Genomic DNA, 21,701 nt, shown 5'->3' on the forward strand with positions numbered 1-21,701 from the left:
ATATTTATTATTATTATAATTATAATTATTATAATAATAATAATAAAATAATAATAATAGTAATAGTAATAGTAATAGTAATAATAATAATAATAATAATATAATAGTAATAGTAATAGTAATAATAATTATTATAATAATAATAAACATAATAATAATAATAATTTAATAATAATAATAATAGTAATAGTAATAATAATAATAAGAATATAATAATAATAATAAGAATATAATAATAATAATAATAATAATAATAATAATAATAATAATAATTCAATATGGGCAATTTGGAAATTGTATAAAAGAATTAAGGGCAAAAAGGTAATATACTTGGTCAACATAAAAGTGCTTTTAAGTTAAAAAAAAAAAGCTCCCCCCCCCCTAGCTTTTGGCTTTTGGCTTAAAATAAGTCATTTTTGACTTAAAATAAATCATTTTGATAATTGTCAAACGCTCTAATAAGTCAAAAACTTGCTTTTAAGCCAGTTTGACCAGCTTAAAAGCCCATCCAAACAGGCTCTAAATACCCCCTTAAAACGTGATAATCAGCCATTTGCCTTGTGGTGAGGCACACACACTTGACACGTGTGTTTCACCAATAAAACTTTTTTTAAAAAGTTTTCTCTCCTTCTTCTTCATCCTTTCTTCTTCAATCTTTTTGCAGCCCTAATTTTTTTTGTGAAAGCTTGATTTGGGGAAAATATTAGGGTATACATTGTGGGTCTTCTTTTATTTTTTTTATCTTCCTCACAAGGTGAATTCGTCGGGCCTCCATCCTTTTCACCATTGTCGTATGAGAAATCGTCATTACCACCTCCACCTCCATCTTTATCACCTCCCTAATTTAACACGACAATTCAATACCTTAGCACATCTTTATCATCTTCATTTATAATATCTCCAAGTTGTCCATGATTTTCAACCCCATTAGTTTCATCATCTCCACCATTCTCATAAATTTTTTTCCTCCTTTAATTTTTTCTATTTAAGATCTTTATCTGGATTTTTTTAAAACTCATCACTTAGCTTATCTATCAACAGGGGATTCAAATCAACTTCCCAACTTGTTGCATATCTTGTTCCTTCAGTGATTTTTCTTCCAATTTTTTCACTTCTGCTTTATTTGATAAATCAATCATAGCATATCAGAACCAAATAGTATAAATATTTGAATAACATGCTTTAATTTGAACACTTTTGTTTTGATATTCCATTTGATGATTGATTTAATTTGTCGGAGAAAATTCGAGGATGATGGCGGCAGCAGGTTAGGGATGAAAATAGTGAAAGCGTACTCTTGACTCTTGAAATAAACCCAGGTTAAGTGGAAATAGTGAAAGAGTACCTTGACTCTTGAAATAAACCCAGATCATTTTTTCTAAAATTTGATCCAAAATCTTTTGGGATGATATGAATATATGTAAATATATCTACAATTTACTTGGCTTGATTGATTTTGCAAGAGTATTACATGAGCTTGAAAATTTGTTTGGAATCAACAATAAATAATTCGGTAAAAATGGTGGGGGCAACAATGACTATGGCGGTGGCAACACCGGTTTAGAGGTGGTGAATGATGGAGAGATTTGTTTTAAATTGCTATGAAAAAGAAAGAAAATAGTAAATAAGAAAAATAAATAATTAAAAATACATATATTTATTGAAAAAAGATATTAAAAATAAAGTTTTAGTAATAGTTTTTGATGTTCACTCTCTACAAAGAGAGTGAAATACACTCACATTGCCAACTAAGCATTTAGGGAGGTAATTATTACAGTTATAAACAGTTCAGATGGGTGATAGGACTCTCGTAAAATTAAAGTGTGTAGTTGAAAATCTGGATATAGATTAGGGGGGCTTTTGACCATTTTCTCTTTTATTTTAGTTATCCTATTTTTGTTTATTACTTAAGAAATTGTATTTTTTAATTATTATATTTGTAATTATTTAATATATTAATTTCTTTTTAAATAAATATTCTTTCTATTTATATGTCACATTCATTAATAACCGAGTAAATTCTTTTTGACATATGATGTCCACATGCAAATGAAGGGTACACAAATATCACATATTGTTTTTTTTTTTTTAAAAAATGAATAAATTGAAAGACTAAAGCTAAGAGTAATATACCTAAATTCAGGGTTGCTCAATACTATTGATGTCCTAAGGTCAAATTGTTAAATGCAAAGTTATGAATAATTATTTTATAATTGACTTCTCCTAAAGATTTCTTGATAGTATACTTAATCCATTCAATTTTATTGCTAAGCATAAGTAAGATTTTATCGATTTTAATATGAAAATTATGCGTATAAACAAACATATATTGGTTAATTAGTTAATATAGTTATAATTTGTCTTAATTACAATTCGCGGCCTATTTTTAGTTTTGTATAATTCAGAATTTGTCTAATATAATTTGTATAACTTTTGTATAATTCAAAATTTGTATAGTATAATTTTGAGTAACTTACAAAAATAACTATAGTTATAGGGTTATTGAAGTCCAATAGCTACAAGTATGTTATTTACCAAAAATGACTACAGTTTATGTCTATATCTAGCTATATTTTTTTATAAATTATTTATACAATGATACATTTATAATTGTAATGCACTAAATAAGATATTTTTAGATATGTTAAAAAACTAAAATCACTCCTAAAAATCTGCTAGTTTGAATATGTAGTCTAAAGTGACAGTCTAACATTGTTTATTTTGAAAATTCAAAAAAATCAAAATCGAAGATGCAAACTCTGTACAAAAAAAATGAAAAACGAGAACACTTGTATGTTGAAAAAATATATCTCAATATTATTATTATGCATATAAAGACATGTAGATGAAAATAGTATACAAATACAAATACATATGAATACAATTATGTAACAGTCAACTAGTCTTCTGTTATATTGTATTTTATACCTACACTTGAATACAAACATACATGAATACAATAATATAACAGTTAAATAGACTTTATTTATATTGTATTTGAATACAGATACAAATGAATTTAAATTTATAACTATCAATCAACTGTAATTTATAATGTATTTGATACTTATATTTGAATACAAATATAGAGAAATACAATTATATAACTATTAATATGCTTTCATTTATAATGTATTTAGTACTTACATTTGAATATAAATACAAATGAATATATTTATGAATACATTATATATATGAATACAAACATTTAAATACATCAATATATATATATATATATTGATGTATTTAAATACAATTACAAATGAATTTAAATACAAATAAACAGATGAATACAAATATTTATATTTGAATACAAAATACAGATGAATATAAATTCAGAACAAACATAGTGTTTTGATTCAAAATACAAATGAATACAAATACAAAGCAAAAGATGGTGCTTTATTTGGTCTGCCATTAGAGTAAAAAGTTTTGGAGTTCCTTTTGGTTAATTCTAATTGAAACTGTAGAAATTGAATGACACGAACACAGACACAAAAATATTATCTCAAACTGCTTTCCATCATTCTAATGAAAAAAATCTTCAATTGAAATCCTATGAAAATAGATGAAACAAATGTATACAAATATAATCTTTATAAAAACAAGAAAAAATGCAATTAGAATATACAAAAATCACTCCTACAATCATGCAAAAGGATAGTGAATCGGAAGGATTTTTGCAAAAAAAATCTATGATATGTGAATATTGAAAGAGAAAACATTGAAGAGGATAAACATGGAAACCAACACCGTAAGACATGCCTAACATAATTGATTAGGCGTGTACTAATTACTTTGCTATTTAATTTTTGTTAATATACATATAAAATTGAAAAGAAATGATTATTCATGTGTAGTAAATTAACTTTGCTATTTCATATTTAATTATATCCATATAATATAAAATAAGTAAATTATAGCTATTTATCTTAAATATATATTGATGTTTGCTATATCTTGTAGTTTTTCCTATAAGTTTTTATAACTGTTTACATTTCTGATGTTTGTAATTGTATAAATTCGTTATTTCGAGTTTATATAAAAATAATTGAATTATACAAATGTACCAGCAAATTATAAACCTGTGAATTATACAAATCCTATACAAACAAGACCGCTTAAACTGTAGCTACAACCTGTAAATATGCAAACTATAGATATAGAGCATCATTAAGTTTATTATACTGGCTATTTGTGAAAGTTTCCCAATTTTAATTTTGGAACATTTCTTATTTGTTGAGTTTGAAATCTTAATTATTTTTTTTAATACTATCAATACAATTTTTTCATCGTTTTGTGATAATGATTTAAAAATTAGGTTGAAAACACTATTTTTTAAAACTTTACATCATTTAGGAGAAGAAGAAAATAGTGAATATATGTGTCCTACCACATCAAAGAATGAAATAACTTTTGTGCAAGAAAGTCTTCTTTGCACTGCTTGATATGTTTTCATCATATTGAGTCTATTGTCTCATCATTGTCCACATAATTTATTAATGTCAAATCCAACATTTGTTTTATTTCATCTACAATAATTAACTTCATAAAGACATTTTCCACTTGTATCATTCACTTTTAAAAACTTAAAAAAGTACTTCTCTGTTTCATTTTACTTAATCTATATATCAAATAAAGATATTTATTTTATTTGTTCATTTTAGCAAATTAAGAAAGTTTTATTTATTTTTAATACTATTTTTACTACTCCCTCTGTCTAGGGGTGTCAAAAATGAACCCAAACATAGGTAACCCGCTCAACCCGCCCATAATTTTAAGGGTTGGGTTCAAGATAATTTGAATTAGATTCCATCTCAACCCATTCAAGTATAACCCATTCTAAGAGAATCCTCAATTGAGCCCAATTCAATCTTCAATTTCAACCCGTTTTAAAACTTTTTACTAAGATATGTTCCTATATTAAAGGTATGAATTATTATCTATTTAACATCTTTTAGGATTTATCTATCCATTTTTACTTTTAAAATAAAAAAATCTTGAGCTGAAATTCGTATTGTGATTATAAAAGTTAAATATCACTATGTTAAAAATTATTGAGATTAATCGGGTCAAATTGGGCGGATCAAGACCCAACCCATTTTTTAGCACAATTGAACCCAACCCATTTGAGCCCAAACTAAATTTGGGCGGATCATGACCCAACCCGATTTCTATTTCAACCCATTTTAATATCTCCAATATCAACTCAACTCGTCCATTTGACACCCCTACCTCTGTCCAACAATAGTTATTCACTATTAACTTGACACATCTCTTAAAAAACAACAATATAATAGGAGTAATATTATTATATTATCCTTTGACTATATTAAATACTCCCTTTTCAAAAAGAGTGACCTAGTTTGATGTGACACAAAGTTTAAAAAAATAAAGAAGACTTTTGAATCTTGTGGTCCTTAATTAAAGTTATGTCAAATGTACAAAATCGTTCTTTAATCTTGTATCCTTAAACATGTTACGTGGAAAGTTAAAAATTAAAATGTTATCAAAAAAAAAGAAAGAGGTCAATCTTTTTGAAACAGACTAAAAAGGAAAGTGAGTCATTCTTTTTAAACAAAGGGAGTATAATGTTTTGAGAAATGTGGTAGATGATAAATAATATTTAATAGTAAGGGTAAAATAGACACAAAAGGTAAATCATCTCTTGGTTTTTTAAATTGGACAAGTGTTAGACAATTATTGTTGGACGAAGAGAGTATTAAATAACTACATAAAGTAGTAGTCAAATTTATATTTTTAGAGCAACAATAATAAAGTTAATTTAGTAAAATCTACCTATAATTAAATATTTTTAAGAAGCATGTCAAGTTAATAGGGCCAAGTAAAATGAAACGGAGGAGTACTCAGTAACTTCAAAAAGACATTTTCCTTCTAGTAAGTTTGTTACATAATTAGCTACTAGAAATAGGACTAAGTACACAAGTAGAAATGCTCCAATTTTCTTTATTGTTTGTGTATATATACTTGTACAAATCATTGAAATTTCATCATTCCTTTCTCTATCAATTCTATTAAAAGAATGGGAAAAAGCAGTACTTAATTGAGTTACAAGTAAATGAACATGTAAAAATGATTAGTAAATTCTGACTAAAGTAAGATACATGCGATTAATTTAAGCAAACAAAACCAACATAAATATCAGGCAGCTCAATGCACTAAGCTCTCACTATGTGCGGATATACTGGCAAGGACCGAACCACAAGAGTCTATTGTATACAACATTATCCTGCATGCAAGAGACTGTTTTCACACCTCGAACTCATGACCTCCTGATCATATGACAACAACTTTACCTATTACGACCAAGACTCCCCTTCAAAACCAACATAAATATATACATATTTATCATAGTTCCAATCTAGTCAACCTTTCAAATAGATTATTCATAGTTATAGAAAATGCATCTTGAAATTTCTCCAGCTTGGATTTTGGATCTCCATACACCAATCCAGGCAACAATTCATAAATTATATATCTTCTCATGTTCTGTTTTTCCCCTGCAGGAATTTTCATTAGCCTGTCCACAACATTAACTTTCATGTTTCTCACATCTTCTTGATCAATAAAAACAGAATATTTTTTGTAATCTTCTGGTAAATGCCAAGGATATTGATAGTATGCTGTAAATGGATCAAATATTACTGGAATACAACCTGATATAAGAGAATCAAATACTGATTTTCTTGTAGGGCTATCGCCCGGAGGCTGTAAACAGAATTCTGATTCAATGAACAACTCGATGATGGACTCGGGTTGAGCACATGAACCTGAACTACAATTCATGAATTTGCATTCACTAGTTGAAGTGCATTGGTTGATCAATATTGACCTAATGCTTTCTGGTGCATCAGGCCTTGCTGCACCAGCAAAGCTTATGAGGCTTTTTCGACTTTCGTTGAGGAGTTTTAGCTGCCATTTTGTTATGTCATTGTCTGATTGTGGATGGAAAAAAGTTGGATGAGGTATTCCTATGTCGTTGAGGTGCCATGGTTGTCGTTCTATCAATAGCTTCACCGGATTCTGCATTTCGTTTAGCTCCAAGAACCTACTTCCCCAATTCGAGTTGCTATATCTTCTTCTGAAATCCCAAGATATTTTCCCAAGAACAAAGATATGATCTTTACCTGCATGTAGCTCGCACGTTATAGCTTCAAATGAATACGTAAAAGAGTTAAATGATCAAAAACACACCTTAACTATCAGTTGTTCTCTTTTTCTATCTGAACTATCACTATCTATGTATTTAAAGTTGAAACACATCTCGTAGATGACTAGGCCAACTCAGGGGCGGCTCAATGTAATTAGGGGCCTAAAGCGAAATTTTAATTTGAGGCCTAAAATATAAACAAACTTCATATACGTATTTATTCAAAATTTATTTTTCTTACACTATTTAAATGAAAATTATTAGTATTTAATATTATTTTTTCAGTTATTAATTTTAAGTAAGATTTTATCAACTCAACATTGAAAAATATCCTCTCAGTGAGGCAATTATTATATAAATTGTTAACATAATTCTATAAGTAATCAGTTAGACAAATATTAAATAAAGATAAGAATTAGAACCATATAATTAGACTCAAGAAGTTGATGACTTGGTATACCTCATTTTAATATGCTTGTAGAAATGCTTGAAACTAAAATTTAAAACGAAATATAAAAGAATTTATAATTCACTTTGTTCAACATTTTTCACTATTAATTCTTATTTTTAACAAAGTACAAAAATGTTAAAGTGGATAAATAATATATTTTTTTAAAAAAATATACTTTTTATCATAAATAATCAATTTTTTCTTTAAAATTTTTAACACATAATTTATTTTTGACAAAAATTTGAGGCCCTCAAAATTTTGGGGCCAAAGGCAAAAGCCTTATTTTCCCAAGCATAGAGCTGGCCCTGGGCCAACTATCCGTTGTTCCTTTTTCCTACCTGAACAATCACCATCTACTCAACTAGGTGTGTTTTAATACATAGATGGTGATAGTTTAGGTAACTAATAGTTGAGATGACTAACTCATGAAAAAGTGACAGTTCAAGTTTGAAAAGTGAACCTCATGATAGTTCAGGTGTGTGTTTTGACAATATCTCTAAATAGTTCAATGCTATTATAAAGGTTGAACCAATAAAATTTAAATTTTTGATCCGCCTTTGTTTTACCTGATCTTTTAAACCAAGTTGGTTGCGACTCGAGCCATTTGACAAGTTCTAGTCCCAAAGAGTCCTTGACATCATTTGTTACATTCTTGAAATGCCATCTCAATACATCAAGTCCAGCATAGAAAGGCACATAAAAAAGCTCTGCTTCACTTATGTTCTGTACTCTACAAGGATGATTCATAACTCTTGAATGAAATATCAACTCCAATGAATATTGATGAGTTTGATACCATCCTTTTCCTAGCTTTTGTACTGCTTCACCCATTGCATCATTGCTGAAATAATCACATAAATCGACCCACGGAACCATATCAGCACACTGAGACACCAAATCCTTGTTAAACTTTGTTGGCAACTCGTACACATAAATTCCCCTGCCATCACATAACGTTGCATTATGATTTTGGCTCGTTGATGTCCATGATCGATGCATTTCTAATTGATCCTCAACCTGGTTATAAGCAACAAGCAACTCCTCATCACTCTTAACCATGCCATTTCTAAAGGCATGGTACCTTGGAGGGATAGGTATACCAAGACGTGTTGATTTTTGTTGCAAGTCATCAACAATTTTCTCTGCACTAGTAGTAACATTTGATGAAAAGGAACTCGGGGCTTCAAGATTCGGATGTGTGCCTGCAGAAATGCAATAAAGATCATTGAGTTTACGCGATTGGAAGCAGAGATGGATGATGTTACCAGAGATAATGGTGGACGATGATGACCATAAGAATATGAGAAGCAAGATGATGATTGTGATAGGTATGAGAAATACAAGTTTAGCTAACCTAAAAGGTTCATTTTTGTAAAGCTTAGTTTTTTTCTTGGAAAAAGAAGTAGTCATTTTGGTGACTAACAAAGATTTTCTTTTGTTCCTTTTAAATTTCTCTTCTACAATGCTTTTACTTGTAGACTTTGAAATTAATACTAATAACTTGTTAATTTTTGTGTCACCAAGAGGATTAATTGAGTTGACTAAACATGGAAGCACGTAGTAGCATGTCAAATATGAAATACCAATATTAATTGAGGGCACGTTTAATAGGATCCATCCACTTATATACACTCTCTATTACAATTTGCTTGCCCCATTTTAATTTGGCTGAAAATTCTAACGGTTTATATATGGTTAAAATTATTTTCTATGTATATATAGTAGATGTTGAACTTTCTTTAACTTTTTTCGTGTGTTTACTTCTTCATATTTTGAACCTCTTAATGAAAATCATGGTTCTGCCACCATAATATGATCATAAACTAAAAAAGGGCAAATGTATCAAAATGTACTTTAATCTTATAGTTTTAAACATGTCAGGTGAAAAATTATTGTTAATAAATTGTCAAAAAAGTTTTTTTTTTTAAATTTTGAAATGGACTGAAAAAAATAATAGAAACAAGGGAAAAGAGTTTGATATACCCCTCAACTTTGTCATTTGGAGCTGATATGCCCTCGTTATGAAAGTGGCTCATATATACCCTTACCGTTATACAAACGGCTCACATATACCCCTACCGTTACAAAATGAGCTCACATATACCCTTCATTTAATGGAAGTGAAAAAAATAGTTTTAAATTTATATTTTTGACTTTTGATTTTTTTTTTAAAATCATTTAGGAATATATATGATTTTTCTAGCAAATTTCAAGGTATGTTATAATTTTTTTCGGGCATAAATTATTTTTTGACTTCTTGATTATCATTATTTGAGTTTCTTATTCTTATTTTATTTTTTTCTTTCATTCCGTAGTGTAAAGAAAAAATTTAAAATTATTTTTTTGTTGCTATATTATAATTTAAAACTATTTTTTTTGGATATATTGTAGTTTAGTTTTTGTATTTGAAGAAAAAAATTTGGTCATCTATAATAAATTTTACAAGAATATTAGCGAAACTTAAATAAATTTGACCATCAAAATAATAATTCTGAATTAGTCATTGAAACAAAAACAAAGTTAAAAAAAATAATATATGTTTGAGGAGGATTAAATATACCCATATGGGATTTAATTTTTTTTAAAAAAATAATTAAAAAATTAAACTAAAATTTATTTTTTTCACTTCCGTTAGAGGAAAAGGGTATATATGAGTCATTTGTATAACACTAGGGGTATATATGACCCACTTTCATAACGAGGGATATATCAGCTCTAAATGACAAAGTTGAGGGGTATATCAGACAGAGGAGGTATTCAAGAGGGAATGAACTTAGAGCCAATTTTCCCATCTGCCTTTCCAATATTTTAGTCGCTGCCACTCAAGTATTCAGTGCATAGTATACATTCTCTTTTCTTTTTTTTTCAACTTACTTTTTATTATTGGATGTTTGATTTTTTTTTTTTTTTAAAAAAGGTTACATAAATTCCATTAAAGGTTACTGATGTTGGTTGACAATTTTGTTCTTTTAAGTTTTAAAAGTTTGGTAAAAAGTTTCAAACCCTATTGAAACACATCCTAATTGTACTTCAAAGTTCAAACCAAATTAATTGGCCGTCGTCACATGGTCCCACATGACACTTGTCTAGTAATCTATGTTGTTTTAATGCAGGCCTCTCTCCATAATTGCATATTAAAATAAAAAAGTTGCTTATTTGACTTTCTCTAAAATATTATATGTGAAAAAAAGTACTATAGGGTATAAAGTTGTACCACGAAAATTAAAAGAATATTATTAACATTAACTGTACAATTAGGAGTACGAATTAAGTATGTTTATCTTGGTACAGATGTAAGCACTACAATAATCTGTGATATTGCCAAATCTCAAGCTGATTAATCAATCACAGAAAACAGGGTTTATTAAAAAGTGAGTGAAAAATATAGTTTTTGGTCCAAATTTTAAAAATTAATCTAAACTTTAGGCAATTTAAAAGAATCACATACAACATTTTTTTAAAATAATAATAAAATAGAACACGTTACCATATATGCAAATGCAATACCAATGAAGGAAATGATCTACTACGACGACTTACAAATTAAATAGAAAGAAAATGACCTAGGATGAATTATACACCAAAAAGTATGCATGCCATGTGCTTCACCAAATCCATAATATATGATATTTCATTGCATGCACAACGACATCAACGCACCAGTGGTCTAGTGGTAGAATAGTACCCTGCCACGGTACAGACCCGGGTTCGATTCCCGGCTGGTGCATTTTTTTTTAAAATTTTGTTGCTGGCCCAGAAAGTAAAGTGAAAGCTTGTAAAACCACTCATTTTTTATAGTCCAATAAGCCTGAGATCAACAAATTTATACAAGTAAACCTACTCTCAAATAGATGGAGTTTCCAGCATCATTCGCTGCGTTAATCAAGAAGCTGCATCTATTTTGCACACGTCGTTTCATGATTACATCCACTTTTAGCAGCTAATACTACTTGGAGTTGCGTGATATCTCCACAAAAAATGAAAGTCAAGTAGCTCTAAAGAGTACAAATGAGACAGCCGGGGAGACACAAAAGTACAGGGGAGAAGAACAACATGCCAAACCATGTAAGAGATTGTACTAGATACAGGTAGGATCCTTGGGACAAAATTCTTGTGGCAAACTTCAACAGCAATTTCTATGCCACGGATGAAATGGTGAATGAACTCTCATGATATGGTTCCACTCCCCCCTGATTGTGATCGGGACTTTACAAAGAGTCTTATAGTTGAGAAGATGAAGGAAGGTTCTTCCATGGCTCCATTTACATAATCTCCAGAGGGAAGCCTCTTTGATACTGGTGGTATAAGAGAGATACCAAGCTCGTCAATTGTCATAAGGTGACGTTCTGTGAATGGGTTATACCACATAAATGAATTCATGGCTGGTGCCACAAAAAAGGGTTTCTTATAGTCCCACGCTCGCACAATGCAGGTCAGCAAGTTATCACACAATCCACCAGCAATCTACATCACAAAAATACATATCATCAATTTATATGTGCCACAAAAAAGACGAGTGAGCTAGTAACCTCAAACGACTGTATAACCATGAGATGCAAATCCTTCAAATATTTTATGTTAATATCTGAATATTCTGGACGCCTGTTTTACCGAATTTCCACACTTGCCACAGATCTTTTCAGTTTCAGGATACTTGCCATGGACACATGAGTATCCAGGGAACCAAATTCCATAATAACTTCACTAAGTCTAGGTACTCAGTCAAATTAGTAATTTTTTAACATTTATCTGAACTTAGTTATATCACTATGGTTAACTAGTAGTATATAAGGAAATAAATTTGTTTCTTGCAGTGAAAATGTATGTCCAATCTATGTTGCTCGGACTTTTCAAAAATGTCGACGGGTGCGTGTCGGATCCTTCAAAAACAGTGTATTTTTGAAGGATCCGACACGGGTGCGGCAACATTTTTGGAGAGTCCAAGCAACTTAGTATCCAATGTCATGGAATGATAAGTAAAAAGATACAAGGAGACATCACCTTTCCAAGCGTATTTGCTGATAAAGGGGCAATAACCATGATATCAGCCCACCTACGGAGCTCAATGTGTAGCACACCATCACCCACCTTCTTCCAAACGGACCATTCATCATCATCTGTATAAAGGTCGACGTTTCTTGGAAATGACCCTGCGTCTATGAATGGAAGAGAAGCTTTTGTTGCAACTGCTTTGACTTCTGCCCATTCAGAAAAGCATTGACATAGATTTGAAAATTTGATAGCTGCCACACTTCCACTTGCAGCTAGCAGAATCCGAGGTTTACGTGAAGCATAGTTAACTTGAACTGGAGTTATAGGCTCCATGCTTCCTATAACCTGCAAAAGTCAGAATGAATTTTCTAATTGTATCAAGAGAAAAAAACAATAATTAAATGAGCATGCACCTATGAGAGAGAGAAACAAGTAGATACAACGTAGATCACTAGCAAAATTTGACAACCTTATATATCTATATTGCCATTCAGTCGAGATAGCACTTCCCATTTTCAATGACGTTGATTACGTTGACATGACTTCATATCACTAAGATTTGCAAACAAAGGCTTCATGCCTTCATCCACAACAATAAGAAGAACAACAGCTATCCCTTTATGCAGAGTACCAAATCAAGTAGTTATTGAGAGAAATATTATGTAAACGAACCAACTTTGCATAGTAAAGAACCATTTGTTATAAGAATTAGGAAAGATTAATGAGGCAAATAGTCACTCTGCTTCCTATCACCACAGAATCTTCAAGTCTTCTGCAATATCACTATTCACTGCAACATGGTTTAGTACAAAGGAAATCCCATCTATGGATTAGATCCACATAATTGGAGCATATCACAAAATCCAAAAAATAAAGTAGTGTGTATAAAAAAGATACATGTAGATATTTGTACTGGTGTCCGAATATATATATATATGTATATTGTGCTAAATATTGGAATCTAATAGAAAAAAACCTACAAGCCTTTTTTGTCAAATTCTTTAGTTAGATCACACCACAACATTTGCTAATCCTACATAATATGTACGCAAAGCTAATATTATTGACTCTGCTTTGCTTTAGTATTTTTCTTTTCTTGAAACAGTTCATTTTGTTCACAGTTTTCAAAAATGACATTCATTTTGAGATTTTGGTTTACTATTGTAAATCCTAAATTGCTAAAAGTGATCAAACTGAAATCATCTGTTCATCTTCAAAGAGGACGTCACATTACAACTCTCAAAACCCATTATTTATAAGACCTTTGATGCCCCTAGTAAAATATTTTACATTCGCCTTTCCCTAGAACAAAGAAGAAAAAAAATACATAACAGTGTCTCTTAAGTCTTAACACAAAGCTATAGACCGATCCCAAAATGAAAAGACTCAAACCTCGTGTACTAACCAAACCAGGGGTTACCTTTTTTATATATATATAAATAAGTTATTGAATCCCCTTGACTTAGCTTCATTTTTTTTATAAAGTAATAAATTCATTAGAAAAGGGAAAAAGCTCAACCGTATACAAGAAGTATACCAGAAGTAGAAAACCTTACAAGAGGACATGATTTTCTACAAATAACACACACTCATCTATACATGTAGGAATCCTATGGGTGCACCAAAATGAAATAAGGAAAAATAGGTCATTCCTCAAGTGTAAAAAACCTTTCTCTACTCCCTCAAAAGCTCTTCTATTTCTCTCTCACCATATGATCCACATAAGTCCTAGAGGATTAGCATCCCATTCCCCTTGACTTAGTTCCATATCTTAGGCATGACACTTTTACATTTCTTTTAGTCCCCATGATAAATTTTTGGCTCCACTGCTCGACCAAACTATGTGAATTTACCACGGTATGATCAATTGAGGCAAATTATAGTACTCCTTCCATTTCAATTTGTCTGTCTCACTTTCCTTTTAGTCCATTTCAAAAAGAATGTCTAATTCCATTTCAATTTCAACTTTTAACCATGACATGCCCAAGACCACAAAAATTAAAGTACATTTTGGTACATTCGATATATCGTTAATTTAAAACAACAAGATTCAAAAAGCATTCTATTAATTTCATAAACTCACATGCACCAATACTTTATGTTTACGAACGATCGATCGATCCCTTTAGTCAGTTCCAACTACAAAATTATAACAATACATACATTCCACAAAGTAAAAATTGAAGCATTACTTCGCCGTTAAAACTGAAATAGATTGACTGCAAACAAACGGAAAACGAACATTCAGAAAAAATGCATACGCAGAGTAGTGAACTTACCGAAAACTTGAGTGGAAATTAAAACGAAAATTGAAGTGCAAAACTTGTGAAGAACAACTCTTCCAAGAAGTCAGTACTCCGTTTACTTCGGCGGCGTTGAGAAAACCCTAACCGGAAGTCGGACGCCGATCAATTCTGTAATGCGAAAAGGGCGGGATTAGCGCAATTTGTGCTTTATAGCTTTTTTCACGGACAATTGCGATCTGGGACTTTTGAAGGATTTTGAAAAGAAAAGTCTATATAGTTTACTTGGGCACCAAAAGCCAATTTTGGGCCTCCATTTTCGTGGACCCACTAGATATGATACGAGCCCAATATATGTTACTCCATATGTCTCAATTTTATATAGCTCGGATTAACGTAACAGAGTTAATCGAGTTCGTATATAACTTTTAAATATTTTAAGTTGTTAATTGTGATTTAAAGTACGTAATTTTTAAATAATATATGTTATTTCTTCTGTTGCAATTAAGGTGGCACATCATGTGAATTTAAGTTGTTAATTATTATGATTTGCACTATAGTTTTTTTTGTAATTTTTAAATACATAACATGAAACGGAGAAAGTACTAAAAATAAATAGAGAAAATTGAAACAGAAGGGCAAATCAGTCAATTTTGTCCCAATTTATGTGACATTTGTGAAACTTTGAGTGTCAACAAAAATTTCAATATATTTTTAAATATTTTATGTTGTTAATTATTGTAATTTATAGTACTACTTTTTTCGTAACCCTTTTTCTTTTTCCAATCACGATATTTAGACTAATCCGCATGCACCTTAATTTGCTGGATTGTCAAGATTTGAATAGATGAAAAGAAATTAATTTAATATTGTCTTAATAGCCCCAATAAAATCCACAAGAATTGGTGAAGTTGATGTTGACATGACAAAGAAGAGAGTAGAAACATGGTTTTGCTTCTTACCAGCAATTGTTCATATAGTGGTCTCAAATTATTGGCATTGCTGAGAAATACCAAGTAGGCCTAGTTTGTTGTTTAGCATTGTCTCACGTATTCCTCTTTACTCTAATAGTTTCTTCGTCCTTTGAGTTTGGTTTTTATTTGTTTTTTTTTGCACTTTGATTATCGTTGTAACTTATTATGACTGTTGTTTAGGATGATTTGTCAGGTTGTCTTAGCATTTTGTCATGACTGTCATCATTTTAGTTATTTCTCCCTATACAACTCTAGACTATTTTTTTTTAAGCCGAGGGTCTATCGGAAACAACCTCTCTATACCTCTAAGGTAGTGATAAGGTCTGCGTCCATTCTACTCTCTCTAGACCCTACTTTATAGAATTACCGGAAAAGGATCAAAAATACCCCTGAACTATTGGAAATGGATCAAATATACCCTCCGTTTGATTTTGGGGTCAAAAATACCCTTACCGTTAGTGTATTGGCTCACTTTTACCCCTCAAAACTAACATATGCCATGTCACTTAAAAAATCACATAAAATCATATTTTTTTGCTGACTTGGAAATTCAAATGGACAAAACTCCCAACATGGCAGCAACAATCCACAAGTGGAGTGGGTGTAATACACCCTTGGCTCAATAAAAGTCCCAAAATGACAAAATTACAGCGAAATTAACACAACATTTTGATACCAAATCTTTATTTCACAATTCTTTATTAAAAAAAATACAAACTTTAATCCCTTTTCAGTTTCTTCGGTTAGGAGAACGTCAATGGAAGGATTTTTTTTGTCCATTTGAATTTCCAAGTCAGCAAAAAAATATTGTTTTATGTGATTTTTTAGGTGACATGACATTTGTTAGTTTTGAGGGGTAAAAGTGAGCCAATACACTAACGGTAAGGGTATTTTTGATCCCAAAATCAAACGGAGGGTATATTTGATCCATTTCCAATAGTTCAGGGGTATTTTTGATCCTTTTCTGTAGAATTACATTGATATGTTGTTGTTGCCTAGTTGGTTGTTGATCAAAGAAACTAATCGTCTTTAATTTTATTTACAAAGTAGCTATATCCACAAACTTTAGGCCCCATAATAACTTGGCCAACAGGCATCCGCACATGGCTTTGCCTTTGGTTAGTAACAAAAACTTTTTCTCCATCTTGTATAAATAATAATCCCTCTTCCATGAGCCTTTTCATTATCAAGCACAAGCATTATCGATTCAGTGATCAAAGGTCTCTAAATTTCTTATTTACTTTCTTGTGTCCAATCTTCCAAAAACCAAAATGACAATGATCAGTATACTAAGAAACTCATCAAAATAGTGAGGAGATGGTAGAAGTTCGCGTTCAAGCAGAGGAAGAGGATTTCATTTCCAAGTAATGATAGTGTCATAGACAATTGCAGTACATCTTCACAAAGCGTTGCTCCTCTCAATTCCTTCATGTTGCTGTTCAACTTCTTCATTGCACAGAGAAATTGGAACTCAACAGATTCTTGTTTATTAGGTCATAATCGACATTCTTTTTGTACATGCTAGCTCAAACATAGTTCTTAGAGAGGAAGAGTACATAATTGTAAAGCGCATCATACAAATTGAATATTATTTTATCACAAAATTTACCATATTCATAGCTTTCACTTTTCAATTTGGTTATTACAAGTCCTAAGTCGTTACAATCTAATCCTAAGGAGATCAACTACGCCTCAAACCCAAACTATTTAGCCTTCACATCTCAAGTAACGATTTGATACCATATTAAGTAAAGGACTTGTCCCACCTGTAAGTTTCGAAACATTCTGTAACACCATTCTCAATTCGTCCAATTATTTGCCCCCTCTTTTTGGCCATTGTTTTGTAATTATTTTTTCTTTATATATCTCAAGTAACGATTTGATACCCTCCGTAAAAATATTTAGTGGGAAATTAATTACTATATTTTAATTATATTCCCTCCCCTTCTTCTTACCTTAAATTAAATCGTATTCCTAAAGAAAGTAGGAGAAGTAAATAAAATAGGAAACTTTTACCTTGTTTCTGCCTTAAGTTTCCAAAAAGGATTATAACGTTCCTAAACAAATTAGGAATATAAATCGATCTCTATATACTCTGTTCCTCATACTCTGTTTCTTAAAAAAAAAAAAAAATCTCAAAATCGTTCTCTATTCCTTTCAGAAATTCCATCTGTTGAAATTGCTGGTGTTGAACAATGAGTAACTCTTATTATGATCAATGTTCGCAATATACGTCTGTCTATAGGCGTAGTGTTGGAATTACAACTAGGCTATCCCCCTATGATCGTTCTTCGTCTGTATATCGGCTTGGTGCTAGAATAACAACTAGGCAATCCACCTTCGTTTTGGGATTACAAGCCACAATTACTCCACACAACTATCAATCGGTGCCTCATAATGTCGGGATTACAATAGCTAACGTGAGTAGTCGTGATTTAGTGGAAAGACTCTTAAGGCGGCAGGATGTAGAAGACAATTTGAATGGCGGATCATCACAAAATTGGGGCGATTCTCAAGCAGCAAGTGAACTGTTTGATGATCAAGAGGAGGATGCTATATTCTTCGGGTATTTTAAAACAAGAATTCATCGTGTTGTTGAAGGAGTAAATAATCAGACAGAAACTAAAGAGATTTGTACCATATGTCAAGCGGAATTTGAGCATGAAGAGTCCATTGGGACACTGAAGTGCGGACACGAATATCATACAGGCTGCATCAAACAATGGTTGCTGAGGAAAAAAGATTGTCCCATGTGTCGAGCTTCTGTTTTGCCCTGATATGAAATTTTATCATATTAATCTCAAGTTTTGGCCAATACTTGTTTGTGTATTAAACTTAGTAAGACAGTTAGTTGTTCTGAAGTTGTGGATGTAACTCACTATACGTCTTTGATATATAAAAGAACAATTTGTTCCATGTCCAAAATCATATTATCGGTATTTAGTTTATATAGACATCTTATAGTACATATATTAGACAAATGATCTGTATGGTAACCTGTCTTTTCCACAACTGTAGTAGTAATGTGATTGATGCTTGAATTTCTTATAATGTTCATTAATTAGCTTATTTTCAGTTGATTGTCCAGAAATCTGGACTTGGACAGCTGTTGTATGGTCTCTATTACATTACCCTGTGACTCAGCCTTCATGGACTATATCATTTTGCTAATCAAGAAAGGCATAGCTACAGGAGATCTTCACAAAGCGTTGCTCCTTTCAATCCCTTCATGTTGCTGCTCCACTTCTTCTTTGCACCGGGAAATCGGAACTCTACAGATTCTTGTTTATTGAGTCATAAGCAATATTTTTTCATTACATGATAGCTTAAAATAGTTTTTAGATAGGGTAGAGGATGAAGAGTACAGAGTTGTAAAGCGCATCATGCAGATTGAATATTAATTTATCACAAAATTTACCATATTCATGCCTTCCACTTTTAAATTTGGTTATTACAAGTCCTAATATTAACTAGTACATTCTCTAAATATCACATTTATCCTAACAGAGACATACAAATCTGTAACTAATAAAAGGGAAATTGACAAAAACCAGATATAAGCAGTATTACATTGTACAGATCCTTTGTGTTCATTTTTTATGTTCACGGTTAAGTTTGTATCAGCTCTAAGAGATTAGTAATATTTTGAGCACTTCCTGTGATATATGGTCTAACTTGTTTCATCTTACCACCATCCATCATCATACTGTTACGTTGCACCTATGGATCGGTGCATCTGAAGGTTCAAGTAGGATATGATGGATCTTTTCTAATGACCATCATCTATATTTGCACCACAAAGTGAAGTAGAACAGAGAATCTAAGCGATTAAGGGAATTCTTTAAGCAAATATTACCAAAATGGAGATTAATCAGAAGCAGAATGTTTTCTATTCATAAACTGGCCAGGAAGAATTTTCCCTCCAAGGTTCTTATATATTTGAACTATACAATGAATTTTCTCTTTCTCATTTACAAGCCAACTATTCTACAAAATTTCATTTGTTGAATCATTTGCACTATGATGCCACTGATGATCTTCTTAAACGGGAAGTAAGATCAACGAACACATCCTGTTTGCAAGGTATTGTAAGGCCATCCATTGGGTGATCAAAGCCGAACTCTTCTTCAGATTTAGCTAACAAGTCTTGAAATAAAGGCTGGCTTAAGTATGATACTGGCATGACGAATCTCTTCTTCTGGCTCTCTCCTACATATACTGCACAATGACCCTTGCCCCTTGGGAATACCTCCAGATGTTGAAGACCTCCGTAAGAACCGATTAGCCTGAATAAACGGACTCATTTTGATTGCCATTTTCTTCAAGCTAGAAATGTTTTGTAACTCCAAACNACAAACCTCTTCTTCTGGCTCTCTCTTACATATACTGCACAATGACCCTTGCGAATACCTCCAGATGTTGAAGACCTCCGTAAGAACCGATTAGCCTGAATAAACGGACTCATTTTGATTGCCATTTTCTTCAAGCTAGAAATGTTTTGTAACTCCAAACGATCAAGGCAAAGAAAGAAGAATTTCTTTTGAGAATTACAGGCAATGAAAGTTTCTTTAAATGTTAGATACTTGTGTGCTGATCAAATGCTTTGTGTATTAGTATATATAACCTAACGACAATTATCATACACAAATGTTTTTTGGTGAAGAGAAATTTGAGATACAACAGCACTTGAAGTTTCACATGGTTTTGCCTACTCCATTATTGTCAAAATATTGAGGCCACTTGTTTAAGAACAACACTAGGCCCCTCTGCTTCTCTTGACTTGGAACAGAAGACACCTTCAAAATTATGAGTCACAAGAATTGACGAAATTTATGACTTAGTCCAGGACCACTTGGTTTAAAGATACGGTGACAGAGAATTGAATATATGCATCAACATCTTTGATTAAAACTAGACAAATCTAAGGCCCCATATAAACATAACCACCAAGCATCGGCACATGGATTTGCCTCCGGCGGTGAGTGACAAGAACTCAAAGCCTTTTATATAAATAACCCCCCTTCTATGATATGTTTTCATCATCAAACTACAAGCATTATCTATTCAGACACCAAATTGCTCTAAATTTCTAGTTTACTTTCTTGTTTCCGGTCTTCAAAGAAAAATGGCAATGCTCAGTGCTAAGAAACTCATAAAGATGGCTAGGAGATGGCAGAAGTTTGCGGCCAAGCAGAGGAAGAGGATTTCATTTCCTAGAAAGGGCATTTTGTATAGAAAGTGAAAAATAGACTACTGAAAGCATGTATTATTATCAATTGGAATTCAGAAGCTTTAACATTCTCATATTTGGACTAATTTTTCTGAATGCTAAAACTAATATTTGGTATTTGCTATGATCAAATGCATGACTAGAAAGCTTTACACATTCCTTTCAGAATGGGAGAGGAAAATAATGAGTTTTATAAGGTATAAAACAAGTTCACATGGTACACACACTTTTGGGTTCGATGATGGTGTAGCCCAAGGAACAAATTCGTGAGTTCTATGTGGTCAAAGTAAAAAATACAAACTATGGGCTTGGGATGTGACAGATATTATCAAGCCCAAGAGACAAATCCATTAGGTTATTAGGTCAAAGCGGACAATACATGTCATGTGCTTCGATCGTGACATCTTTGGATCTGGGAATTGTCTAGGCAAATGTGACTAAAGAGTGAGTAATTAATCAGAAGTAGAACTTATGCTACTCAGAAATTTACAATGAAAGTGACCCATCTCTAAAATTTCCTCATTTTCATTTACTAGTCCTATTTTACAAAAAAGAAAAAAAAAATTGTTGAAGAATTAGCACTATATATGATGTAACTCATGATCTTCTTACGTGGGAGAAATACACTTTATTTATTTTC

General features: G+C 31.5%; 4 protein-coding genes and 1 non-coding gene across 5 annotated transcripts; 2 read left to right on the forward strand and 3 right to left on the reverse strand.

Moving 5' to 3' along the window:
- Positions 1 to 6,340: 6,340 nt before the first annotated feature.
- Positions 6,341 to 9,032, reverse strand: LOC125850616 (xyloglucan-specific galacturonosyltransferase 1-like). Its single transcript, XM_049530482.1, has 2 exons — positions 8,189 to 9,032; positions 6,341 to 7,148 (listed from the first exon to the last, which is right to left on the reverse strand). The coding sequence occupies exons 1-2, from the start codon at positions 9,030 to 9,032 to the stop codon at positions 6,370 to 6,372; spliced, it is 1,623 nt and encodes a 540-aa protein (XP_049386439.1). The 3' UTR covers positions 6,341 to 6,369.
- A 2,246-nt stretch (positions 9,033 to 11,278) lies between these two features.
- On the forward strand, positions 11,279 to 11,349 carry TRNAG-GCC (transfer RNA glycine (anticodon GCC)). Its single transcript has one exon. It is a non-coding gene; the product is annotated as a tRNA-Gly (tRNA).
- An 82-nt stretch (positions 11,350 to 11,431) lies between these two features.
- LOC125850614 (probable phosphopantothenoylcysteine decarboxylase) lies at positions 11,432 to 15,172 on the reverse strand. Its single transcript, XM_049530478.1, has 3 exons — positions 14,894 to 15,172; positions 12,624 to 12,959; positions 11,432 to 12,086 (listed from the first exon to the last, which is right to left on the reverse strand). The coding sequence occupies exons 2-3, from the start codon at positions 12,945 to 12,947 to the stop codon at positions 11,790 to 11,792; spliced, it is 621 nt and encodes a 206-aa protein (XP_049386435.1). The 5' UTR covers positions 12,948 to 12,959; positions 14,894 to 15,172; the 3' UTR covers positions 11,432 to 11,789.
- Positions 15,173 to 18,026: 2,854 nt separating this feature from the next.
- Positions 18,027 to 18,608, forward strand: LOC125850609 (RING-H2 finger protein ATL11-like). Its single transcript, XM_049530473.1, has one exon. It carries the CDS (start codon positions 18,027 to 18,029, stop codon positions 18,606 to 18,608), a length of 582 nt encoding a protein of 193 aa, XP_049386430.1.
- A 1,241-nt stretch (positions 18,609 to 19,849) lies between these two features.
- LOC125850611 (auxin-responsive protein SAUR21-like) lies at positions 19,850 to 20,308 on the reverse strand. The gene is made up of 2 exons (XM_049530474.1): positions 20,190 to 20,308; positions 19,850 to 20,117 (listed from the first exon to the last, which is right to left on the reverse strand). The coding sequence occupies exons 1-2, from the start codon at positions 20,306 to 20,308 to the stop codon at positions 19,850 to 19,852; spliced, it is 387 nt and encodes a 128-aa protein (XP_049386431.1).
- Between the last annotated feature and the right edge of the window lie 1,393 nt (positions 20,309 to 21,701).

Source organism: Solanum stenotomum, unplaced genomic scaffold (genome assembly GCF_019186545.1).
Source record: "Solanum stenotomum isolate F172 unplaced genomic scaffold, ASM1918654v1 scaffold18203, whole genome shotgun sequence".
In the NCBI taxonomy this organism is placed as follows: Eukaryota; Viridiplantae; Streptophyta; class Magnoliopsida; order Solanales; family Solanaceae; genus Solanum; species Solanum stenotomum.